The sequence below is a fragment of the Rhinoraja longicauda genome, chromosome 25, assembly GCF_053455715.1.
Source record: "Rhinoraja longicauda isolate Sanriku21f chromosome 25, sRhiLon1.1, whole genome shotgun sequence".
Taxonomy (NCBI): Eukaryota; Metazoa; Chordata; class Chondrichthyes; order Rajiformes; family Arhynchobatidae; genus Rhinoraja; species Rhinoraja longicauda.
This window is the reverse complement of record NC_135977.1, coordinates 7284202-7311790: the sequence shown is the minus strand read 5'-3', so window position 1 is coordinate 7311790 and position 27589 is coordinate 7284202. Positions and strand designations below refer to the sequence as shown.

The window sequence follows — 27589 nt, the reverse complement described above, 5'->3', positions numbered from 1 at the left end:
TAAACTAATCGCATGAATACTTGCACCAATGCAGTCTGTGCTCTTATTTCCATTGAGAAAAGTGAAATTATTTGGGATTTTGAATTTCTAAATCCTCTCCCTGCGTGTGTACCAAGTTATTTCAAATCTTGTTATCCGAAAGGGCGCTGCAGCCATCAAACAAAGCAGACAAGTTCTAATTTTGTGACATTTCACGCTTAATCTCTCGGACCTTACAGTGCGTGAACTCCCGCTGTGAACCATTCAAACTCCAGGAACGTAATTCGTGTTTTCTTTTATTCTCTACTGCCTAGATTTCAATCTCTTTTACTGCCGGTTGTCACCGGTCAAAACTGCTGGACATCAGTTCAATGATCCAATGATACTTTATTGTCACATGTACAGTGAAATGCTTTGTTTTGCACAGAACCCGGTAAAATAAAAAAAACAACAGAGCCTCACTCACCTCGGCAGTACACAAGAGTTTCTGGCGCCGACACAGTTACTCGTTTGATGGAATTGTCTACCTTCCTACAAACCAGGCGCTTTGTAGAGACGTGTGGGAAGGAACGGCAGATGCTGGTTTACACCGACGATATAAACAAATTGCTGGAGTAACTCAGCGGGACAGGCAGCATCTCTGGATGGAAGGAATAAGTGACGTTTCGGGTCGAGACCCTTCTTCAGACTGAGAGTCAGGGGAGAGGGAAAATAGAGGTATGAAGAAGGATCTCGACCCGAAACGTCACCTATTCCTTTTCTCCAGAGGTGCTGTCTGACCCGCTGAGTTACTCTAGCTTTTTGTGCCTGCTTTACTGTGCGCTCTAACGCTGCCCTCGTGGGCTATGTGTTAAGTCGGTGTTTTTAGTTTCTTGGCGGCGGATGTTTTCGTGGTTCGCGATTTTAGTGTCGATCCACAAGTGGAACTCGCCATATTAAAAAAAATTGAAGCAGGGTCTCGACCCGAAACGTCACCTATTCCTTCTCTCCAGAGATGCTGCCTGTCCCACTGAGTTACTCCAGCATTTTGTGTCTATCTTCGGTTTAAACCAGCATCTGCAGTTCCTTCCTACACTTAAAAAAAAAAATCTGTTTTCTTATTGAAGATGGGATTTGTTCTGATTCCCCCCCCCCCCCCCCCCCCCGCTGTCAGTTTCTATCGACTTCACATTCCCAACCTGACACTTTATCGCGAACAAAACAACTTCTCATTGCTGAAAGTCCCGTTTTAATTGGGAATTATTTTGCAAATTGCATCTGCAAACAGCACCATTAAGGAGGAAGTTTCCCTGGGGAGATTGTTTGTAAACAAACCACGTGGATGTCTCATTGCGGACCAGCCTTAGTGGGTTGTGTGTAATCGGAGCTGCCCCTTTCACAATTGCTGATTGGTGTTGCACAGGGAGGGGGTCTGTCCGCGGGGGCGGCACCTGAGGTATATATCAAGTCTCACAGCGACGCCAGACCCGCGGTGAGTTCGCAAGAGGCTTCACGATGGACGACTGTCTGTTTGAGATGGAGAATAGCAGCGAACTGGTGACCGGCCCGTGTGACGAGAGCCAGTTGTGCGATTACACCGACTGGCAACACTCGTCCTCGGTGGTCCCCGTGCTCTACATGCTGGTCTTTGTGTTCGGGCTGTCGGGGAACGGAGTGGTGATCTGCACGGTGTGGAGGTCCCGCACCAAGAGGAGGTCGGCAGACACTTACATCGGGAACCTGGCGCTGGCCGACCTGGCGTTCGTGGTCACCCTACCTCTGTGGGCGGTGTACGCGGCTCTGGACTATCACTGGCCTTTTGGCTGGCTGCTCTGTAAGGTCAGCAGCTACCTGGTGATGATCAACATGTACGCCAGCGTCTTCTGCCTGACCTGCCTGAGCTTTGACCGCTACCTGGCCATCGTCCACTCCCTGTCCAGCAACAAGCTGCGCTCCAGCCGCACCACCCTGCTCTCCTTGGGCTTCATCTGGTTCATGGCCGGGCTCCTGGCCCTCCCAGCCTTGATCTTGAGGCAGACGGACGAGAAGGACAACGTGACCGTGTGCGCCATGGACTATGGCTGGGTGGCGACCGCGGACACTGAGCATTTCTGGGTGGGGGGGCTCAGCCTGTTCGCCAGCACCGTGGGGTTCATCCTGCCCTTCCTACTGATGTCCACCTTCTACTGCGCCATCGCCAACACGGTGACCAGGCACTTCCAGAATGTCAAGAAGGAAGAGCAGAAGAAGAAGCGCCTGCTGAAGATCATCAGCGCCCTGGTGTTGGTCTTTGCCACCTGCTGGCTCCCCTTCCACGTTATCAAGACCATCGATGCCTTGATCTGGCTGGAACTCGTCTCCATCCAATGCGCGGTCGACGTGTTCCTCCACCTGTCTCATCCTTACGCCACTTGCCTCGCCTACATCAACAGCTGCCTCAACCCCTTCCTCTACGCCTTCTTCGACCAGCGTTTCCGAGCCCAGTGTCTGTCCGTGCTGCGCTGCTCCAGGTTAAAGAAAGCTCTACACGTCTCCATCACCTCCATCTCCACCAGCATGAGCAACCCGACCAAATGCGAGCCGCCCTCCTCCGCCACTAAGGTGTAGGAGGCAAGGGAGAGAGACTCCGCCGAGAGGCCACCCATGTACTCTTTGCCCCGTTGCCTTCTCTGGGTGACTTCAATCTCCCCAAAACCCCATCCAGGTCAAAACTCTTGCCCCGGGACTCTGTGTGCCCACTGGGCTGAGCCATCTGACTCGGTCCGAGGCCGTGCGGGGGCCCGGTGTGGGAGCCCCAGGAGCGGCCGGTGACCGAGCGCTGTGTCCCACCCGGCCTCTGGACCACTCCAGTGGCCAATCACCCCCCACGCCCCTGGAGGCGTCTCTCTCGGCAGCCTCACTCCTTTCCTGACGGTGACATCTTTGGGTTCGGTGGTTGTCTGGGGGTTTGGGATGGGGAAGGGTAGATGTGTGATCGTGAGACAGATGCCGGTTCCTTCTGTCCCCCCCCCCCCCCCAAAAAAAGACACGGAGAGTTGGAGTAACCCTGCTGGTCAGACAGCATCTGTGGAGAACATGGATAGGCGACATTTCAGGTCGGAGCCGTTCTAAGTGATGCAGGCCGACCCGCTGAGTTACTCCAGCACTTTGTGTCTTTATTTTCTAAACCAGCATCTGCAGTCTCTTGTGTCCATATTCTTCACTCCCAGATTTTCTGAATAGTTCCCTTTTCTGAAGGGTCCCCACCCGAAAAGCCACTCATTCATGTTCTCCAGAGATGCTGCCTGACCCGCTGAGTCACTCCAGCACTTTGTGTCTTTTTTCTTGTTCTCCTCCACTGCTCCTTCTCCCGGTCTTCCTTTCATTTCCTCTCTTTTTTCCTCTCTACACTTTCATTCCCTGCTCCCCTCCTCCCTCCCCTCCCTCCCCTCCTGCCCCTGCGGACAGTCCCACGCGAGCGTCTCTGGAGATAAGACACAAAATGCTGGAGTAACTCAGCGGGACAGACAGCATCTCTGGAGAGAAGGACTGGGCGACGTTACCCAATCCCATTCCGAAACGTCACCCGTCCCAATCTCCAGAGATGCTGCCCGTCCCGCTGAGTTACTCCAGCATTTTTGTGTCAATCTTCGGCGTAAACCAGCATCTGCAGTTCCTTCCTACACCAGCCTCTGGGCGCTACGTGCACACAGTAACGACCATGACCTGAGTTTGTCACTGATCCCCCGCTCCGCCCTGACAACGCGGTGGCGGGAGCTCTGAACCACCTCTCTCTCTCTGGCTTTCCCACAGCGCTCCCAAGTGGATCCCACCCGGCTGGTACTTCCCCTGAACGGCAAGATGTGAGGGGTGGGAGTGCAGAACTGTGCCTTTGACTGAAGAAACGACTGTTTGGGTAAACAAGTATATTTATTTTTGCTTCTGGCTACAGCGAAAACCCCCCATGGAAAGCTGAGATATATTTTATAAATATAGCCCGCTTCGTTTGCTACTTTTTTTAAAATTTAGTAAATGTTTTGATAATGATCATAAAGGCTGGGAAAACCCCGGAAACCTCGGAACTTATTTCACTGTGTATTTTTTTAACTCGTTTAAGATAAATCAGGGATCTAACCGTAAAGAGAGTTGCTAAATGGATGTGCTTATTAACATGTGGCCAATTCCTCGCTGTCTTTTTTTTCTTGTGTGATATCAAGTCGTTTTATTTCCTCATTCCTTTACTTGTTGTCCGGCAAATTCACATATAATAGTCTCGCTAATGCCGAGTACAGTCAGCCGGCACCATTAACGAGTGATGTCAAAGTTGATCAGCGGAGAAGTAAACAAAAAGACTTGGGATTAGTCACATTTAACACCGAATTCTCGATTATTCCTTGGCTCGTTTAAGAACGTAGATGTAAATGTGCGGTCTCTTTGGCGGGATGTATGGAAGGAGTCAACACAACACTCTGTGTTCAAAAACGCAGATGTTAGGCTGGGTTATGAGCACGCGTGCAGTTTGTAAGCTAATTATGCAATCAAACCTAACAAAGGAGATAACTTCTGCTTCTAATGTTTAGAATCTGTATAGTTCCCCCACGACCCACCCCCCTCCCTAAACATAGAAAATAGGTTCGCTTGAATACATACTCTCTTGAATGAACATCTTGAATAACACTATTTTGCAGAAGATTCCAGCATCCGCAGTTCCTTGTGTCTCACTCTACACTTGCCTGGCCTGCGACTCGATGGGCCGAATGGCCTTCCAGGCTTCTGTGAATCTGTCTCCAGAATGAGACACTGTTTCGCCGGTGCCTCGCCCATGCTTCAAGTTACAAGCTGAAATTTAAAAAAAAAAAAAATGCTGGAAACGCGAGCCTGGTAAAATAGGAAAGAGACTGTGTGTTTAATAATCTCGGTAGAGACCAAAGGCAGATTTGAAGGAGTGGCTAAACAGAGCAAGGAAGCTCCGTGGTCACTCTGTTATGCTCGCATGTCGCAAAGAGGCAGCTAATTCGTTTATAGTTTATTAACATGATATTGGTATCAATGGAACTTGAGCATCTTTTGAATTGTCCCACCCAATTTGTTAAGCACCAGGTTACTCTGCCTTACAAACAATATTAGTCTTAGTCAATCTGCCATGCTGTTTACACTTTGAGAGTTAATGGCACCAACATGATTCTTCTTGGGGGTGAAGCTAAAGCAGCTTAACTGTTGCCCGCTTTTCTGGATTAGGTACCCGATTATGGATGTGGCTGGAGAGAATGTAGAGAAGCCACGGTTTGCCTATATTTAACAATTGCAAGAGCTTTCTGAACATATCGAAGACCCTACTAACTTGCACAATTAACCGCTAATTTGTAAGCGTCAATATACATATTTTTGGTCAGAACTATTAAGGGGTTCTTTTGGCTTTTTTTTGTTCTTTTGTATTAATAAGATGATAAACGGCTTTCATTTTGTAAAGGCCGCTGGAGTTTTTGCTATAATGTTCTGTTATTGCTGAGTTCTGTAGGAAAGAACTTGACATGTTTGGTTGAAGTTATGAGTGGAGAAGGAGTTTTGACTTGTTTTGTCAACTCCCAAGTGCTGTAATTGTATGTGAGTTGGTGCATTCATTTGAGAAGCACCAGTGAAACACTGGAGATTTCATTTGCCATAATATTTGATGTGGCTGCATATAACTTTAGAATTTTAAAAAAATTGAATTATTTTCTGGACTTTTTGTACCACTGTCTGACTGTAGATCAGTTTGACGTTCTATTGCATTTACAATTTATGTAAGTCTGTATTATTGTATAAAGTGTATAATGTATACCTGTGTCTACCTATGAAATGCTTTCAGTAAAATCCTCCAATTGGAGAATAAAATTTTAAACATTCTCTGGTCTGTGATTTTTTATTGTGATTGTGATTTTGTTACTTGAAACATAATCCCCATTTACAGTCTCTTTCTTGCACACTCCCAAACAATGCCCAAATCCCACACAGTATCAGTCATTCAATTGTCATGAGTGGTAGGGTTATACAGCACATAACTGGCCGTTCGGCCCAATTTGTCCATACCGGCCAAGTTGATAAACCAAGCTCATCTCACTTGCTGGTGTCTGGCACTCCAAACCTTCCTATCTATAAACGCATCCAAGTCTCTTATAAAATCTCACAATTGTACCCATTTCTACCTGACTACATGTGCCTTCTGTGTGGAGTTTGCATTTTCTCCCTATGACCGCGTGGATTTCCTCCGGGTGCTCTGCTTTCCTCCTACATTTCACACATGTGCAGGTTTGTAGGTTAACTGGCTTCTGTAAATTGCCCCTCATGTGTTGAATGCGAAGTGGGATAACATGGAACTAGTGTGCAGGTGATAAATGGTCGGCGTGGACTCGGTGGGCCCTAGGGCCTGTTTCCACACTGTATCTCTAAACTGTAAAATGCCTCTGGCATATTCATGCCATCTGTGTGGGGAAAAAGTTGCGCTTCAGGGCCCCTTTAAATCTTTCCCTCAAACCTTTAACCTGTTCATTGCCAACCCCGGGTATACTCTGGTCATGGCCAATAGTGAAAAAAAACTTGGCAGTGAACAGGTTAAACCGATGGCATCTAGAAACATAGAAACATAGAAAATAGGTGCAGGAGTAGGCCATTCGGTCCTTCGAGCCTGCACCGCCATTCAATATGATCATGGCTGATCATCCAGCTCAGTAGCCTGTACCTGCCTTCTCTCCATACCCCCTGATCCCTTTAGCAAAAAGGACCACATCTAACTCCCTCTTAAATATAGCCAATGAACTGCCCTCAACTATCTTCTGTGGCAGAGAATTCCACAGACTCACCACTCTCTGTGTGAAGAAATGTTTTCTTATCTCGGTCCTAAAAGACTTCCCCTTTATCCTTAAGCTGTGACCCCTGGTTCTGGATATCCTTAAGCTGTGACCCCTGGTTCTGGATTTAGACTGGATTTAGTCTAGTTTTAGACTGCCCTACTCTAGGGAAAAGACTTTACTTTATCTACACTTCTCATGATTTTATATGTTTATAAAGTCAACCCACAGCCTTCAATGGAAAAAAGAACCAGCCTGTCTGTATTGGGCACAGCGGTAGAGTTGCTGCCTTACAGCGAATGCAGCGCCGGAGACCTGGGTTCGATCCCGACTACGGGTGATGTCTGTACAGAGTTTGTACGTTCTCCCCGTGACCTGCGTGGGTTTTCTCCGAGATCTTCGGTTTCCACCCACACTCCAAAGACGTACAGGTTTGTAGGTTAATTGGCTTGGTAAATGTAAAAATTGTCCCTAGTGGGTGTAGGATAGTGTTAATGTGCGGGGATCGCTGGTCAGCGCGGACCCGGTGGGCCGAAAGGGCCTGTTTCCGCGCTGTATCTCTAAACTAAACTCAATTCTTCTAGACCCAGTAACATCCTCAAATCTTTTTTGCAACCTTTCCAGTTTAATGATATCTTTATAGCAGGGTGACCAGAACCATATGCAGTGTCTTATACATCTGTAACGTGATGTCATGACTCATGTACTCAATACGCTGATTGATGAAGGCAAGTGTTCCAAATACCTTCTTCACCACCCTGTCCACCTGTGTTGCCACCTTCATGGAACTATGTACTTACACCCGCAGGTCTCCCGATTCCACGGAATCCTACTAACTACCATGTATGATTTACCCAGGTTTGTTCTACCAAAATGCAACACTGAATTAAACTCCACCTGCCATTCCTCAGCCCAGTTGAGGCTCAGATGAATCAAGATCCCATGTGATAATTTTCTTCACTGTCCACTATACCACTAATTTAAGTATCATCTGCAAACTTACTAAATTATTGAAATTATAAATAAGAAACAATGATCACTATGGCACATAACCTGTTAAAGGCTTCCAGTCTTAATTCAGTTATTTAACAAAAAGTATTTTCTTAATTACACACCATTTATGTGAAAATATGTTCGGATTTTATTTTGCATTTTCTACAACTTCCTTCATAGATGTTTGCTACTAACTGAATAATGATCTGTTCCTCTTCCTTTCTCCCATTCTCTACAGCCCTTCAGCAGTTTTACGAAAGAACACCCATTTTTACAGCACGTGCCTCAACTTTGGGATTTCCTAAATCAGTTCACAATTAAGCTCCACTGGAGTGCAGTTCCTGTTAGAATTATGTCAGCACAATAGCCAATGGACTGTTTCTACAAAGAGCAATGAGATGATGCATTGATATTTTAAACGGTAATAAAAATAATATATTGTAAGGACATTGGGGGAAAATATGTCTGCTTGTGCAACAGAATTTTTATGATCACCTGATAAGACAGTCAAGACCTTGGTCTAACATCTCCAAAAGATGGCATTTCTGAGATTACATTAATTGCTCAGCATTGTTCAAGGCATAAACATAGTGAATGCTGAAAACATTCAGCAAGCCAGGCAGCATCTGTGTAAAAAAAAACAGGGATGGAGACACAATGTAGAAACAAGGAACTCCAGATGCTGGTTTACCAAGGAAAGTCACAAAATACTCAGCGAGTCAGATAGCATCCCCGGAGGTCATGAATAGCTGATGTTTCAGGTTGGGACCCTTCTTCAGACATCTTAAGTCTCAAAAAGCTAGAGTAACTCAGTGGGACTGGCAGCATCTCTGGAGAGAAGGAATGGGTGATGTTTCCGGTCGAGACACTTCTTCAGACACGAAACGACGGCTTTCGTTTCCCAACCTAAAACATCACCCATTCCTTCCCTCCAGAGATGCTGCCTGTCCCGCTGAGTTACTCCAGCTTTTTGTGTATCTTCGGTTTAAGCCAGCATCTGCATTTCCTTCCTACACATCTTGAGTCTCAAGATGACCTGAAATGTCACCTATACCATATTCTCGAGGGATGATGGGAGTTACTCCAGCATTTTGTCTTTCCATGGAGACACAAGGAAGTGCAGATGCTCTGGGATTAAGAAATCAGGATTATGTTTCAGGATGTAGACCCTTGTTTTGACAAAGGCTTTTTGACCTTTCCACAGATGTTTCCTGACCTGCTAAGTGTTTTCAGCATTCTGCTTTTATTTCAGATTTTGAGCATCTGCAACTTTTGATTTGTGGTGTACTTGGAATGTTAGCCTGGATTTTAGGATCACATTTCTGACAAAACTTTGGAATCAAAGGAGTGAGCTGCAGTTGATATGTTCCTCTTAGACTTACATTCTGATACCTCCTAGTCTGACTCTACCACACCCTAGCACATTTCTCCTGCATACATCCCCTTAGTCTCTGAAAGTTTTAGTTAACCTTGCTGAGTATATTTACCAACTCTGGTTATAAATGAGGATTGAAGAGTTCTTGAAAGCAACACCTGGAGAAGGGTCTCGACCCAAAACATCACCCATTCTTTCTCTCCAGAGATGCTGACTGTCCCGCTGAGTTACTCCAGCATTTTGTGTCTATCTTCGGTTTAAACCAGCTTCTGCAGTTTCTTCATACTCCTGAAAATGAAATGTTAATATGTTGAAAACACAGGTCCATATGACAATAGACAATAGACAATAGACAATAGGTGCAGGAGTAGGCCATTCAGCCCTTCGAGCCAGCACCGCCATTCAATGCGATCATGGCTGATCACTATCAATCAGTACCCCGTTCCTGCCTTCTCCCCATACCCCCTCACTCCGCTATCCTTAAGAGCTCTATCCAGCTCTCTCTTGAAAGCATCCAACGAACTGGCCTCCACTGCCTTCTGAGGCAGAGAATTCCACACCTTCACCACCCTCTGACTGAAAAAGTTCTTCCTCATCTCCGTTCTAAATGGCCTACCCCTTATTCTCAAACTGTGGCCCCTTGTTCTGGACTCCCCCAACATTGGGAACATGTTATCTGCCTCTAATGTGTCCAATCCCCTAATTATCTTATATGTTGCAATAAGATCCCCCCTCATCCTTCTAAATTCCAGTGTATACAAGCCCAATTGCTCCAGCCTTTCAACATACGACAGTCCCGCCATTCCGGGAATTAATCTAGTGAACCTACGCTGCACGCCCTCCATAGCAAGAATATCCTTCCTCAAATTTGGAGACCAAAACTGCACACAGTACTCCAGGTGCGGTCTCACCAGGGCCCGGTACAACTGTAGAAGGACCTCTTTGCTCCTATACTCAACTCCTCTTGTTACGAAGGCCAACATTCCATTGGCTTTCTTCACTGCCTGCTGAACCTGCATGCTTCCTTTCATTGACTGATGCACTAGGACACCCAGATCTCGTTGAACTCCCCCTCCTCCTAACTTGACACCATTCAGATAATAATCTGCCTTTCTATTCTTACTTCCAAAGTGAATAACCTCACACTTATCTACATTAAACTGCATCTGCCATGTATCCGCCCACTCACACAACCTGTCCAGGTCACCCTGCAGCCTTATTGCATCTTCCTCACAATTCACACTACCCCCCAACTTAGTATCATCTGCAAATTTGCTAATGGTACTTTTAATCCCTTCGTCTAAGTCATTAATGTATATCGTAAATAGCTGGGGTCCCAGCACCGAACCTTGCGGTACCCCACTGGTCACTGCCTGCCATTCCGAAAGGGACCCATTTATCCCCACTCTTTGCTTTCTGTCTGTTAACATTTGAAATAGGTTTCAATGGACAAAGCTGATATCCCTGAACTTATGCCACATCCACTAGAAAGCTCCAAAAATAGGTTTGTACAGCACTTGCATTCAAAATTCAATTTTCTTCAACCTTTAGTGCTGGTAAAGCTTTCTTGACAATCATCTTAAGATATTCACCTTCATAAATGTCTTCAATCAATGCAATTTACTTTTCATACATCAAAGCAATGGCAAGAAATAGCAATGTTTACTAGTCTTCAAACATCTGGAGTTTCAGTGCTGAAGACGTGTGCAACTAAATGCTCCCCAATTTACCAGGTATGCCACAGCTAAGTCATAGGCATTCAACATAGAGACTGGCCCTGTAGTCCACCTTGTTAATGCATTCAAGGCTTGTCCCATTTGCCTGGTTATAAAAATGAAAAATAATTGCACTCTGTCGATTACCACCTTTTTCAATTATCTACAATTTATTTTCAATATTTTCAATGATCAACAAGCTGACAGAGAGTCGTGAAGTGTTTGCGAACCATTTACAAAGTCAGCACTTCTCAGAGTGGATTTCATGATGGCATCTTAAGTCTAGACTGCTTTAAACCTAAATCCAAACATTGACAGAATAATTGATTTCCAAAGGTGACATTGGTGTGACTCCTTGAAATTGTCAGCATTTCCGGAGATGTTTCTGACTCGCTGAGTTCATCCAGCACTTTGTGTTTTTTGCTTGAGATTCTAGCATCTGCATTTCCTTGTATCAGCATTTGACAAAGCGCAGCATTGAGGTAAAACTGAAGGTAATGGAGATCAAGGGAAATAAAAACAATCCCAGTGGCCGGAGTCGCATCCGGCTCAAAGGACTATCCTAGTGGTTGCTGAAAGCTAATGACCTCAGCCCTTGGATCAGGATCACTTTTAAACTGCTACATCTACAACTTTCCTTACACAACACCATCACAAGGGTTCATTCATTTTACAAATCCTCAAATCATGAAATTGCCATTGTGTGAGACAGAAAGACCTGGGTGTCATTAGATAAACAGCAAGTAACATTCACACTATATACTTGCCAGACATGGTTCATGAATAAACTTGAGCAAATCCTATTCACCTTTAGTAACATTACTATCACTAAACTTTCCACCATCAAAATCCAGCAAGATCTTGAGTAGATGCAAATAGATACATCAAAGATAGACAGCAAAATCTTATGTAGATGTAGATAGATGCACAGAAGATAGACACAAAATCTTTCAAGTTTGCAGATGATACGAAGGTAGGTGGAGGGGCAGGTAGTGTAGAAAATGTAAACGCTGCAGAAGCACTTGGACAAGTTGAGAGAGTGGGAGATGGAATACAGCGTAGCAAAGTGTGGAGTCATACATTTTGGTAGTAGGAATAAAGGCATAGAGGATAGCATGCCACAAAAGTTTTTCACTGTACCTCGGTACATATGACAATAAACTGAACTATTTTCTCAACCCAGAAATCGGAGGAGAAAGGAACTTGGGAGTGCTGGTGCAGGATTCCCAAAAGGTTAATTTGCAAGTCGAATCAGTAGTAAGGAAGGCTAGAATAAAAGAGGACTAGAATACAAAAATGCTGAGGCTCTATAAAGTGCTGATCAGGCCGCGTTTGGAGTACTGTGAGCAATTTTGGGCACCATATCTGAGGAAGGATGTGCTGGCTCTGGAGAGGGTCCAGAGGAGGTTTACGAGAATGATCCCAGGAATGAGTAGGTTAACACATGATGAGTGTTTGATGGCACTGGGCATCTACTCACTGGAATTTAGAAGGATGAGGGAGGACTGCGAAGAAACTTACCGAATAGTGAAAGACCTGGATAAAGTGGATGTGGAGAGGATGTTTCACTAGTGGCAGAGTGATAGGTATTTGATTAGTACAGGTGTCAGGGCTTATGGGGAGAAGGCAGGAGAATGCGGCTAAGAGGGAAAGATAAATCAGCCATGGTTGAATGGCAGAGTAGACTTATTGGACCGAATGGCCTAATTTTGCCCCTATCACTTAAGAACGTATGAAGGTCTACAGGAAGAACTTGTTAGGAGCCCATGTGAATGACGAGTGTAAAGGTGTAATGGTAAATAATGCCCAATGTACCTTGAGGTTCTGTCCTGGGATGGAACTAAAAGGTCACCTGAGGCCTTCAGTGGCAGAGGGATTTTTGAGAACCAAAGCTAATGAAATAAAATGAACTTTGTAAAAGATCATATATGGCCACTGATTGAGTGGTTCTTGTTTGAGGATTAAAGGATAAAGCTAAGCACATGGAAGAATGATTCACACGGGCTTAAAAGCTATATAGGAAGACTGGAAGGAGGTAGGAAAACAATGTCTCCTTTGTCAGATTGGCTCAAAACCTAGGCTATAAGCTGTTCATCAAATATCTCCAGCTGTTAAATATAGAGTTTTATACTTACAAACTCTCGATCTTTTACACAAACCATTGGTTGTTGCTTGTTTTGTCTTGGCCAAGATCCACTCTTGTCTTACGTGCTGCTGGAGATGATTCCTTTGGTTGAGACCATCAGATGTGGGTCTGTTTCTCTCACAGGTAGGAAGAAAGACCATGTTACTTAAAATGAGAGAATTTGTTTATCAATGGCTGCAGACTGCAACTTCTCCATCCCAAGGACGGCACAGATGATAGAGCCTCAGCCTCATGGCACCTGAGATCTGGGTTCAATCCTCACCTGATGCTGCCTGTGTGGAGTTTGCATGTTTACCCTCTGACTGTGACTGTTTCCTCTGGGTGCTCTGGTTTCCTCACACGTCCCAAAGACATGCAGGTTTGAGGGTTAATTGGCCTCTACAACATTGCCCTTGGTGTATAGGGAGTACGTGAGAAAGTGGGATAACATAGAACTAATGTGCACGGGTGATGGATGGTCGGTGTGGACTGGGATGGCCGAAGGGCCTGTTTCCATGTTGTATCTACAAAACTGGTACCAAGACGATAAGGTATTGTTCCTTGAGCTGGTGTTTTGTGGTAACATTGCAGACGGTCACAGATGTAGAGGTCAGTGGGGGAGTCAGATGGGGAATTAAAGCAGCAGGTAACTGGAAACTCAGTCACTCCTGTGGACTGCTCTGCAGAGTGATCACCCAATCTATATTTGGTGTCTCTGTGGAGGAGGCCCCATTCTGAACACCGAGTGCAGTATAGCGGTTGGATATACAAGTGAATCCATGCTTCCCCTTTAAAGACTGGGTCCCTTGATGATCGGAAAGGAAAATGAGAAAGGGTAGGTGTTACACCTCCTGCCTGGCAATGTGCCAGACAACCGAGAGTTGGAGCTGCAAAGAGAGTGATCACTTTGTAAAGCTGGAAGAGGAAGGGAAGGGAATAAAAAAGGACACAAAATGTTGGAGCAACTCAGCGGGTCAGGCAGCATCTGCTGGAGAACATAGATAGGTGACCCAAAATGCCAACAATCTCTGCCTGACCTGCTGAGATACTCCACCATTTTGTGCCCCTTTGCGCAAACCAGCATCTGGAGTTCCTTGTTTCTACAAAGGAAGGAAACATGTGTTTCAGTGGTTGAAACTTGTTGGAACTGGCAAAAATTGCAAAGACAATCTGTTGAATGTGGAGGCTGATGAGATGGAAGGTAAGGACGTGGGGACCTTTGTTGGGGCTGTGTGCAGGAGGTGTGAATGCAGAGGCTCGGCAAATAGATAAGGTCAGTCAACCCATCATTGACCTCAGGACTCACAACACTGGAGTTGTAGCAAGTCAACCTCAATCCCAAGGGGGGGAAGAATAAGTGAAAGAATTATAAAAAAATTATTTAAAATTATTTGCTTGGGGAATTATGTGGAGCTTTCCCTACAGTGGTGTCCTGAATAATCAGCAGTCCTTTAATAAAATGGCAAAAAAACAACATAAATTGAGGCCATTTCCTTTCTGAAGACAGATGGTAAAGAATTTGGCTACTAAACACTCAGTTTAATACAAACAGAGTCTGTTTTTAGCTCCATTCATGGCCACACGCCTTCAGCGGGCCCTTCACATTCTACCTCAGGCTCATTGAAGTGAGAATAATCACATACAAAAGTTCAGCAAAGTTTGTTTAGAAATCTGCTGACTTATGCACAAAAAAAAATCAGGGATATCTGGTCTGTGTTGACAAGTGGCTTCCTCTTCCCCTGAGCCACTCTTTCTGACTTGTGGTTGTTGATTTTTCCGAACACAAGGGACCTGTGTGCATCGGGCTCTCTCTGTGTGCCGAGAACTCGGCTCGCTGCCACCTTCCTCCTCGTCCTCAGGAAGGGACTGGAATCCAAACAGAATGGAGCGAGATTCGAAAAAACATCAGCCAGTCTCACCGCTCAGAGATAAAGACTTTTCTTCCAAAGCAAGCCAGCTGTCAGAGATTTCCTGAGCCCCCCCCCCCCCCCCCCCCCCCCGTATCCTTGGAGACACCTTTTTAGGCCTTGCTTCGTTCGTTTATTTTGGCTTCAGAAGAGAGCTGCACACAAATGTTGACTTGTTTAATGAGATTTCTTTCAAAGGGTTTGAACACACTCCTGTCAGAAGCTGCCCCTGAAAGAATCAACATTTTCTTTAGAAGTAAATGGGCTCAGATCTGTTAAAGAGAGTGGGGAGTGTGAATGGAGGAACGGAGGACTGGGGGAGGGGGTGGAATGCTAAGGCAATAAGCAAACACACTATCAAGCTTGAAAATAATTCCCAAACTTCATTTTTAAATATATAACACTCATCTCATAAGTGAAGGCTTGGAGTATTTTCCAAAGGGAAAAGAGGGTGGAGCACAATATTGAACAGGAATAAAGCCATGTTCGAGCAGGCCATTGAAGGAAGTCAGGTAAAGAAAAGACTTTGAGTAAATATAATGCCTTTCATCACCTCACAAATTACTTTACAATTAAGTGTTTTCACTGTTAATGCAGGAAACACTACCACAAGCTTCCACAAACAGGGTGAGGGTGGTTGCAAAGTATTTTGAGTGAATCTTGGATTATGCCAGGAATGCTGGCAAGCTCTCAACACATTTGCAGCACACAGAAGCTGCAGAGCAGGGGTATGTGCTTTATCATAACCAAACTCACATAACCACTCTTTGATGTCAACAGTAGTAAACCCCATGTCAACATCATCTTCCGGCATCTTATGCTAGTACCTCCAGGTCTGCCTCTAACAGTGATAGTCCAATTAACATGGACATTTTTGACGGTATTTCCAATGTGTACTAAAAACATTCAGTTCTTCAGACTTGGGTTACTTCATTGACATCCCACTATTGCTTCTTATACTTTCACAGGTCTGGAGCCTCTGACTGTTTCTTTTATTGACATTGCTTTTCCTTACTTGTCTTTGCTCTCTGTTTCATGAACTGTTCCGTCCTCTTCCCTCCATCAGAATCAGAATAGCCTTTATTGTCATCCAAAAAAAACAAGCCTTTTGGACGAAATTCCGATACCCACAGTCCAACAATAAGAGCAATTAAAAAATAAAGCAATAACACACACATAATCACAAACCAACACAAAACAAAAAAAAAGAAACATCCATCACAGTGAGTCTCCTCCAATCACCTCCTCACCGTGATGGAAGGCCAGAATGTATTTTTTCTTCCCCTGCCGTCTTCTCCCGCCATCAGGCTGCTTGAAGTTGCCACGTCGGGGCGGTCCGGGCTCCCGACATTAAAGCCCCCGCCGGGCGGAGAAACTGTACCAAGCTCAGTCACGCACAAAGAATGCATTTTCTTCCCATTCCCATTTTTATCACTGCATGGAAGGAGGCCTTTTGGCCCATTGAGTCAATGCCAGTTCTCAGAGTATTCCCGTCAGTCCCATTTTCTCACTTACTGTAAAACTCTGATTTTCCGCTATCCCATTATTTGGAAACATTAATGATTTGGCTCCTGGGTCCTATGTTTCCTTTAAATTCTGTGGGGCCCTAGTTCCTGCACTCCCTTGAAATTCACCCGGCCCTATTTTCCACATTCCCTTGAAACACACTGGGGCCCTTTCTCTAGCACTCCTTTTAAACATGGCCTCACTGGATTTTTTTAATATTACTGTGTAAAGTATATTTAAAAAAATTAAAAGTGTGTTGTGGCATTAACACAAATAACATCAAATGGACTGGTTAATCTAATGTCCTAAAGGTGCTGAATTATCAGAATTTTACTGCATTTCCATGCAATTTAATCTCCCTTATATGTCCATAATTTCTCCTGCTACCTGCCTATAGTAGGGGCGATTTATGGATACATAACCAGCACGTCTCTGGACATGAGAGGGAACAAGAGCACTTGAGGAGGAATTTCTTTAGTCAGACGGTGATGAATCTGAGGAATTCAAAGCCACAAAAGGCTGTGGAGGCAAGGTGAAGATTAGTAGATTCTTGATTAGTATGGGTTCAGGGGTTATGGGGAGAAAGCAGGACAATGGAGTTGAGAAGGAAAGATAGACAGTCATGAGTGAATGGCGGAGTAGACTTGATGGGCTGAATGGCCTAATTCTCTCCTACTACTTATGACTTTATATTGTTGACTTACAAGTACGTACATGTTCAACATCTGTTAATTTTGAGTGCGAGTGAATAAGAACAAAGAAATTGTCATTCACTGTTTGGCAACAATGTACATGGACTTGTTTGGCTGGTCATGTCACTGAATTCCATGGTCCTCGTGATGTCTTTGATGACGTGGCTCACCATTGTTGGCAAACTGCACACATTGACTTCACTTCTTCCAACTTCAGCCAACGCAATAAACTGCTGGCACTAACCTTCATGCTAATGATGCCAATCCTTTATGTAGCCGTATTCGAATGTTTTTTTTCCAAGAATCCTTGGCATAACTTATATTAGACAATAGACAATAGGTGCAGGAGTAGGCCATTCGGCCCTTCGAACCAGCACCACCATTCAATGTGATCATGGCAGATCATTCTCAATCAGTACCCCATTCCTGCGTTCTCCCCATACACCCTGACTCCGCTATCCTTAAGAGCTCTAACTAGCTCTCTTTTGAAAGCATTCAGAGAACTGGCCTCCACTGCCTTCTGAGGCAGAGAATTCCACAGATTTACAACTCTGACTGAAAAGGTTTTTCCTCATCTCTGTTCTAAATGGCCTACCCCTTATTCTTAAACTGTGGCCCCTGGTTCTGAACTCCCCCAACATTGGGAACATGTTTCCTGCCTCTAACGTGTCCAACCCCTTAATAATCTTATATGTTTCGATAAGATCCCCTCTCATCATTCTAAATTCCAGTGTATACAAGCCTAGTCGCTCCAGTCTTTCAACACCATTCAGATAATAATCTGCCTTCCTATTCTTACCACCAAAGTGGATAACCTCACACTTATCCACATTAAACTGCTTCTGCTATGCTTCCGCCCACTCACACAGCCTGTCCAAGTCACCCTGCAACCTCATAGCATTTTCCTCACAGTTCACACTGCCACCCAGCTTTGTGTCATCTGCAAATTTGCTAATGTTACTTTTAATCCCTTCATCCAAGTCATTAATGTATATTGTAAATAGCTGCGGTCCCAGCACCGAGCCTTGCAGTACCCCACTAGTCACTGCCTGCCATTCTGAAAGGGATCCATTTATCCCCACTCTGCTTTCTGTCTGCCAACCAATTTTCTATCCATGTCAGTACCCTACCCCCAATACCATGTGCTCTAGTTTTGCACACTAATCTCTTATGTGGGACCTTGTCAAAGGCTTTCTGAAAGTCAAGGTACACTACATCCACTGGCTCTCCCCTGTCCATTTTCCTAGTTACATCCTCAAAAAATTCTAGAAGATTTGTCAAGCATGATTTCCCCTTCATAAATCCATGCTGACTCGGAACGATCCTGTTACTGCTATCCAAATGCTCCGCAATTTAATCTTTTATAATTGACCCCAGCATCTTCCCCACCACTGATGTCAGACTAACTGGTCTATAATTTCCTGTTTTCTCTCTCCCTCCTTTCTTAAAAAGTGGGATAGCATTAGCTACTCTCCAATCCACAGGAACTGATCCTGAATCTATAGAACATTGGAAAATTATCACCAAATGCGTCCATGATTTCTAGAGCCACTTCCTTAGTACCCTGGGATGCAGACCATCAGGCCCTGGGGATTTATCAGCCTTCAGTCCCATCAGTCTACCCAACAGCATTTCTTGCCTAATGTGAATTTCCTTCAGTTCCTCCGCCACCCTAGGATCTCTGGCCACTAGAAAACCTGGGAGATTGTTTGTATCTTAGTGAAGACAGATCCAAAGTACCGGTTCAACTCGTCTGCCATTTCCTTGTTTCCCGTAATAAATTCCCCTGCTTCTGTCTTCAAGGGACCCACATTTGCCTTAACTATTTTTTTCCTCTTCACATACCTAAAGAAGCTTTTACTATCCTCCTTTATATTATTGGCCAGCTTACCTTCGTACCTCATCTTTTCTCCCCGTATTGCCTTTTTAGTTATCTTCTGTTGCTCTTTAAAAGAGTCCCAATCCTCTGGCTTCCCGCTCTTCTTTGCTATGTTATACTTATTCTCTTTTATTTTTATGCTGTCCTTGACTTCTCTTGTCAGCCACGGGTGCCTTTTACTCCCCTTAGAATCTTTCCTTCTGGGGTATGGGTGACCTTTTGTACTGGTCACCCTTACCCCAGAAGAGACCCCAGTGGTCTAGAAATCTAAATCCCTGCTCCCTGCACCAATCCCACGGCCATAGATTCATATCCCCGATCTCTCTGTTCCTGCCCTCACTAGCACGAGGTACAGGAAGCAATCCAGAGATAACCACTGAGACGTCCTACTTCTCAGTCTTCTTCCCAACTCTCTAAACTCACGTTGCAGTACCTAATTTCTCTTCCTCCCGACGTCGTTCGTGCCCACATGCACAACTACACCCGGTTGATCGCCTTCCCTCGCGAGGATGTTCTGAAGCCGGTCCGTGATGTCTTGAACCCTGGCACCAGGGAGGCAACAGACCATCCTCAAGTCCCGTCTGCAGCCACAGAATCTACTGTCCGTACCTCGGACAATGGAGTCACCCACTACTATGGCTCTTCCCGACTTCGGTCTCCCCGGTCGGGTCTCCTTGCCTGGATTAGAGCCACCGACCTGTCCGCCGCTCGGACTGGAAGCGTCTTCTGCCCCGACAGCTCCCAAGAGGGTGTACCTGTTTGCAATAGGCACAGCCACCGGGGTCTCCTGTAGTTCATGTTTACTCCCCTTTGAAACGGTCTCCCACCTTCGCTTGATCTGGACCCTTGGCGTGACAACCTCACAGTAGGTCCTATCCAGGAAACTCTCGTATTCCCGGATGGCTCTGAGATCATCCAGCTGCTTCTCCAACTCCACAACACGTCCATTCAGGAGCTGCATCTGGACACAATTCTTGCAGGTGTGGCTCCCAGAAGTTCCAACGGTGTCCCTACCTTCTCACATCCTGCAGGAAACACAGTGCACCAGCTTTCTTTCAGACAACGGTCGTCCTTGCTCCTGCTGCTGCTCTCCCGACCTTTACTGACTGACTGCTAGCGTCACTTTGGCGCTCTTTTTTAAACGGACTTTTACCTGTAATTCAACCTTACTTTATTTCAGCCAACGGTCGTCCTTGCTCCTGCTGCTGCTCTCCCGACCTTTACAGACTGACCGGTCAGTTGACAATTCAAACACTCTGTTGTAGAAAGGCTGTAAACCTTCATTTGGACACTTGCCCAGGCTGGACTGTTCTCTCAAAGTGTTGTTTGTAGACTCACTTTGTAGTACATTTTACTATGTTGCCTGAGCAACTTCAATGGCTGCAAAAAGGAAATCCTTCAAGTTAAATCAGGATTATTATCACAGTGGCGCAGTGGTAGAGTTGCTCTTTTACAGCGCCAGAGCCCCGGGTTTGATTCTGACTATGGGTGCTGTCTGTATGGAGTTTGTATTTACTCCCTGTGACTTCAGCTATTTTCCACTAGTAGCTCTACTCAATAACCAAAAGTCTGTAGTTTTGCTACTATCTTTTTCCTCTGGTTTATTTCACTCACATGTTTGAACTGTAATGTTGTATTCTTAATGTTTTAATGTTTTATGCTTTATTCTTAATTGTTTACTGTATGTTTGTGTTGTTACTTGCGAGTGGAGCACCAAGGTACATTCCTTGTATGTGTACATACTTGGCCAATAAACTTAAACTTAACAACTTGACTGCATGGGTTTCCTTCCGGGTACTCCAGTTTCCTCCCGCATTTCAAACACAGACAAGTTTGTAGGTTAATTGGCTTCTGTACATTGCCCCTAGTGGAGGATGTGAAACTGGGAGAACATAGAATTAGTGTACGGGTGATCATTTCAGAACTTATCCATGTTCTTCAAAGATGCTACCTGACCCACTGAATTACCCCAACACTTTTTGTAAACCAGCATCTGCAGTTCTTTGTGTCTCCAGGGCCTATATTGGCTTCAGTTCAGAAAAATGAAAAGTAAGGTCATTGAATCCCAGGAGACTGGACAGAGCAGCAGCAGCAGCAGTGATGTTTCCCCGTGGCTGTGGTGTTTAGAACTAGGGGCTCACACTCTCAAAACAAGGGGTTAGCCATTAAGGATGGAGAAGAGAAGGAATTTCATTACCTGGAGTATAATGTATCTTTGTATTCAGCCGCGGACTCCATTCAATACAGAAATCAGTAGTGTTTTGGATTCAAGGGAAACAGGTTTAGTGCAGGAGGGTGTCCCTGAGATAAGAGATTAGCCATGGTGCCTAGTACACAGAATGTACTAACACTACAAAACATAGGCCTGATAACACTGTGAATGTATAAATTGGAATGTAAAGAAAGCCATGCACTGCTATGTATTTCTAGTATATATTTTTGTGAATAAAGTTTATTTTTGAAATAAAAAAACTTGCTTAACAAATCTTCTCTATAACAAAGGTTTTTGTTTAATCTGATTCTTCGTATAATGTGGATGCTTATCAAAGGCTGTTGAACACATTTTGCATCCTGCAATACAACTGAATAGTCATCCTGTGTCAGGCCAACAGGGCCGTGAGGTACCATCATGGCACAGTGGTGCAGCTGGTGGAGCTACTGCTTCACAACGCCAGAGACCCATGTTAAATCCTGACATTATTCTCCCTGTGCTCTGATTTCTTCCCACATCCCAAAGATGTGCAGGGTTGCAGGTTAATTGTCCTCTGTAAAATTGCCCCTAATGTGTAGGGAGTAGATGTGAAAGTGGGATAACATTGAATTTGTGTGAACAGGCAATTGATGGTCGGCGTGGACTCAATGGGCCAAGGGGCTTGTATCTCTAGATTAAACATCACGAGGACAATGGCCCCGAGTACATTGGCTCCTGCAAAATGATGACTGAACAAGGGAACACCATCAACTGAGAGGTCAGTGATCTCCCACTCAGACAAACAGAATCGACCAACCATGACAGGTCATTAAACCTGATCCACTCTGCACATTCAATGAACAACCTCCTTCTCTACACTCCCGCCACAACCTTCTCAGCACTAGTTACCACACTGAATTTCATCCATTGGAGCTAATAGAAAACCACTGCCTTCTTAACAGATTTTTGCATGACCAAGGTTCCTTGGGAACTCAATCCATTCATTACTTTGCTGAGGCCTCTATTAACAAAATTGTGGATCTGCTGGTACAAATATTTTAGCTGTGTAACTTATTTATGCGGCTTCAAGAGAGCAAATGCCAAGTACTATCAGCAAACCAAACAGAACTCTGTCTGTGTTTCTGATCGGTTCTGCTAGATACCCAGGTCCAAGTGCACGTCCATCTCATTCCAAATGATCTAATCAGATCTGTCAGCACTCTACGCCCAGGCGAAATCTGATTGAACTCTTTGGACCAATCTCTACTCCCAGCCAGGGGAAAAGGAACCATCCCAATTCAAATACAAGATTTGAAAAGCAGCCAGGTTTACATATTTATAGTTACCATGTATGAGCTAAGGTGAAGTCATGTCTAGTTTTGCTCAGTCTCTCCATGTAAACGGAGTCTCTGTTTAGTTTTTCCTGCTCTTTTCTTTCCATCCTGGTTTTTGGCAGTGGTTTTCAGTGGTTAGCTGGTGGAGGGCGGCAAATGTGACTTTGTAATATCAAAAGACACAAAGTGCTGGAGTAACTCAGTGGGTCAGGCAGCTTCTCTGGAAGAGAGGAGGGGCAGGACAAAGCTTGGCAAGTGATAGGTGGATACAGGTGAGGAGGGAGGTGATTGGCAGATGGTTGGACAAAAAAGCGGTCGATAGGCTGTGAAGGAGAGGAAGGGTCATGGGCAGATGGGGTAAGTGATGGGAGGGGGAATAGCTAGCATGTTGGGGGGGGTGAGGTGAAGGATGTGTTTGAGAAATGCAGGATAGGTGGAAGAAGGAAAAGAGGGACAGAGGGTGTGCAGACCAATTGAAATTGGAGAGTTCATGCGACTGGGTTGTAGAATACCAAGGTAGAATATGAGGTATTGTTCATCCAGTTTGCATTTGGCCTCACTCTGGCAATGGAGAAAGCCGAGGACAGATAGGTCAGTGTGGGAATGGGAAGGGAAATTAAAATGGACGGCAACCAGGAGATCCAGATGGCCACAGCAGAGTGCAAGTGCTCATCAAAGCGGTCGTCCAGTTTGTGTTTAATCCCACTGATGTAGAGCAGGCCACATGGAGATCACTGAATGCAATAAATGACATTGGAGGAGGTACAAGTAGAAGGAGTTCATGTGGATCATATGCACCAGATGATCTTATTGCTCTGTTTCTGTGCCAGCCAGCGAAATAATTCCATATTAATGACTGAAGTTATACCCATACAGATTCACTCCCGTCGGGCAGAAGATACAGAAAGCATCACCAGACTAAGAAACAGTTCTCCTCTGTTATAAAGCTTCTGTATTTTCTTTCTAGAAGCTGCGATACAGTCCCAATTCTCCAACCGTCTTCATTGCAGACATTGGACTTTGTTCATGAAATATAGTTTTCAGCATTGTGCTGCGTTGCTAAGAACAATATTCTGCACTCTGTATCTTTTTCTTTGCTCTACATATTGTACTTGAATTTGGCTTGATTGCATTCATGTATAGTAGTATCTGATCTGACTGGATAGCAGGTAAAACAATACTTTTCAGTGTATCTCGGTACACGTGACAATAATAAACCTAAACCTAAAAGGCTTTGGGCCGAATGGCTTCCTTCTCTGATTGATCATTTATCTCCATTTTTCATTGTTGCTCCAATGTTTTAGTTTCATGAAAAGTGTTTAATTTACATCACTGGGTATATATATTTTTGAAGCAAAAGAATGTGAAGCAAAAAAATGCCTTTGAATTTTAAGGTTGAAGAATAAATAAATCCGATTCAGGGCAAAATTCACTTTGTTGCCTCTTGGTCTCAGAGCGCCCTCTCCTGTCCACTTCGAATTTCTCAGTTTTGTTCAATTGAACAAGAATCTTCATTTACACAATGTAATAAAAAGAAACTGCAAATGCTGGTTTATGCCAAAGATAGACACAAAATGCTGGAGACGTTTAAAGTTTAACGTCTAACTCAGCGGGTCAGGCAACATCTCTAGAGAAAATGGATAGGTGATGTTTCAGTTCTGAAGAAGAGTCTCGTCCTGAATATCACCTATCCATTTTCTCCAGAGATGCTGCCTGCCCCACTGAGTTAGACGTTAAACTTTAAAGATACAGCGTGGAGACAGGCCCTTCAGGCCACCAAGTCTGGGTTGACCAATAAACACCCCATAGACTAGCACTATCCTACACACAAGGGACAATTTACAACTTACAGAAGCCAATTAACCTACAAATCTGTATGACTTTGGAGTGTGGAAGAAAACCCACGTGGTCACAGGGAGAATATACAAATTCCGTACAGACAGCACCTGTAGACAGAATCGAACCCAGGTCTCTGACGTTGTAAGGCAGCAACTTTACTGCTGTGCCAGTGCACTGCCCGCATTTCTCCAGCATTTTTTGTCTATCTGCTTTTATGCACATTCTGTTAATGCAGAAAATAAATCGGAAACATTTCTTTGGAGCAATAAACATAAAAACTGATGGCAAGTCACAGAAGGAGTTATTATATAAGGGAACGGTTGTATGGGTGGAGGAGATTACTGAGATCTAGAGAGATCTTTGAGGGTGAGGATTTTAAAACTGAGCTGTTGGTTGACTAGGAACCAATGTAGACCATTGGTTATGGGCTTGATGTGTGAGGTAAGATGATCATCCTGCAGGCCAAGAAAGCAGAGGCAGTGAGGAACTGAACGATCGCAAGCTCTAGGAAAGCTCTGGCTAACTGTTGCAATGGAATCTTGACTGGCCTCTCCCTACTCTCATTAACAAGGTCATCCAAAACTACTGTTAATGAAAGTAACAGAAACATAGACATATAAAATAGGTGCAGGACTAGGCCATTCGGCCCTTCGAGCCAGCACCACCATTCAATATGATCATGGCTAATTAATCAAAATCAATACCACAATCCTGCTTTTCCCCCATATCCCTTGGTTCTGTTAACCTCAATAGCTAAATCTGACTCTTGAAAACATCCAGTGTATTGGCCTCAACTGCCTTCTGTGAGTAGCAAGAGGAAGGATAATCAAGACTCCATTGGAACAGTTATCCAGAGCTTGCCTAGAGTTTGCGATCGTCCAGTTCCTCGCTCCCCTGTTGCTCAAGCTCCAAGGCCTAAAACTCAAGGTCCTCCAGCTGATGACATTTTCTATACCTGTGATTGGCCCAAGACACAGGAAGAGTTTGGAATTCCAACAAAATGCAGGACGTGTATTCCATTACTTGGAGGTGAATGGCCGTGCTTTTTTTATTATTAGATTTGCTTACCTCTTTCCTTCACTGCATTACAATTGCCCACTTATAAACTTAATGTGTTTCTTACTTATTGAAGCTTGTCATTCCTGACCCTGGGAAAGTTTTGGTGGTGGAGCAGGGCAGAAATATGATTGGAGGAATAAAACAAGGAACTCACGATCGAGGATGACTTACTTCCACTCTTGGTCTGTGGGTTCTGAGGTAGCTGAAAAGTCTCATGTGGGGACCCAACCACTATTGGGAAGGGGTGATGGTTTGTCAGGTGGTTGACCCTTTCGTCCATTTTCACTGGGCCTGTGGGTGGTCCAGATGCAGGGCCACAAGACTCTTGCAATGTTCTTCTCCACAGTGTGTGATCATGGCACTGAGATTCCCCATAATTAGTGGAAATGTTGTGTTTCTCCAAGAAGGCTATGGACACATCCTTGAATTCTTTCCATCTGGTAATCTCCTCCAATCACAGAGCTTGGAAGAGAATCTTTGTTTTGAGAATCTGACACTCGGCATGTAATTCATGTTGTCTATCCAATAAAACCAACAGAATGCCATTAGAACAATACTTAGCTTGAGGGGGGGAATACTAATATTTATCATCTTATCCTGCATTAAATGAAAAAATTTGCAAAGGCAGTGTTGGTGGTGTCTCTCCGTTTCCTTGAGATACCTGCTGTAATCCAGGTCTCAGAAATAGATAGAAGGGCAGGAAGAATTGCCATTCAGTAGTTAAAGAGTTGGTTCAGCCATAATCTTCAAACCACCTTTTTCTCAATCAACCAAAGGCTGTGCTGGTGCATTGAGGGAGATGGTGAATTACATCAACCATGTTTTTCTTTGCCAGAAGATGGCTACTTCATAAAATTTCATAACCTTGAACCTTTAGTTCTGTAGGGCAGCATGGTACCGAAAACAGGTGGGTCTAGGACATTGTCTTACATTTGCTTTAGTAAATGACTGGACGATATGTTAGAGCTTGGAATTCAATCAAGTGCAAATGTTATCTGCATACTACAGCTCGATCACTGAGATTGGTGTGACCATGGTTCCGGAGTATAGTTGTCATAGGCTGAACAGTTTCCCAATAGTTCTGACGATTAGCTCTACTCTAAATGTGCAGCTTTGCAATGAAAAAATTACATAAAATTGTCTGGGTTAATGATGCAGCCTTCTTTGTCACTAGTCTTCACTGCGATTGCCTCTATTATGACCTGTTGATAGAGATCATGGCTTATGTGCCATCACGGGGCAGATATAATATGGAGACAAATATCTGTGGGGATTTAAAGTAGATGAGTGGATAGCAGTTCCTCCCATGTTTTTTAAAGAGATACAGCATGGAAACCGACCCTTCGGCCCACCGAGTCCATGCAAGACCAATTAACCTACAAACCTGCATCTCTTTGGGATGTGGGTGGAAACCAATGCACCCTGAGGAAACCCATGTAGCCACAGAAAGAACGAGCAAACTCCACACAGACAGCACCCAAGGTCAGGATTAAACCCGGGTACTCTGGTGCTGTGAGGCAGCAGCTCTATCAGCTGCGCCATTGTGCCGCCCTTAATGATGATGATGTCAAAGGCTTTAATGAGTTTGAGAAAGGCCAGGTATAGTAAAATGCGTAGTGAAATTCTTAGTTGCAGCAGCAGCAGCACAAGTTTGTAAACACAATACTCAACAGATAATTTAATAAACAAGCAAAAAATGTTCCTTCAAAAAACCCAATAAAAAACCTAATATGGTGCAAAAGGAAAGCAAAGCCCAACGCCCAAAAATCATGTGATTAGGAATCTTTGATTTTGAGTCATGGGTGAAAATTGGAGCAAAATGGATTTGTCTGAGCAATAAATAGCTTGTGGTTTATATAAGAAGAATTGGCACATTGATGTCTCACATTCACATTCCAGTTTGAGATAGCTTTCCCAGAGGGAAAGAGAAAACATGAAAACATGCAAAGAAAATGAGTTTTTGTTGAATTGAATTACTACCCAGTTGAGTAATTTTCCTGAAGGGGATACAGGCATATTCAGCAATGCATCTTGCACCCGTGCAGCAAGATTTAGTTTAGTTTACAGATACAGCATGGAAACAGATTCTTTGGCCCATCTGGTCCGTGCTGACCACGATCACCTATACACAATGTTCTATCCTACAAACTAGGGGAAATTTACAGAAGCCTATTAACCTACAGCCCTGTATATCTTTGGAATGTCGAAGG

General features: G+C 44.4%; 1 protein-coding gene across 2 annotated transcripts; it reads left to right on the top strand.

Annotated features, from left to right (window-relative positions):
• Nucleotides 1–1435: 1435 nt before the first annotated feature.
• Nucleotides 1436–5811, top strand: LOC144605654 (apelin receptor A-like). Of its 2 annotated transcripts, XR_013548881.1 has the most exons (3): nucleotides 1436–2468; nucleotides 3751–3853; nucleotides 4626–5810. XR_013548881.1 is itself a non-coding variant. In XM_078421122.1 (2 exons), the coding sequence occupies exons 1-2, from the start codon at nucleotides 1474–1476 to the stop codon at nucleotides 3788–3790; spliced, it is 1035 nt and encodes a 344-aa protein (XP_078277248.1). In that variant the 5' UTR covers nucleotides 1436–1473; the 3' UTR covers nucleotides 3791–5811. The 2 variants fall into 2 exon arrangements, 1 of the variants encoding a protein (XP_078277248.1); XM_078421122.1 differs by having other exon boundaries at nucleotides 3751–5811.
• Nucleotides 5812–27589: the final 21778 nt, after the last annotated feature.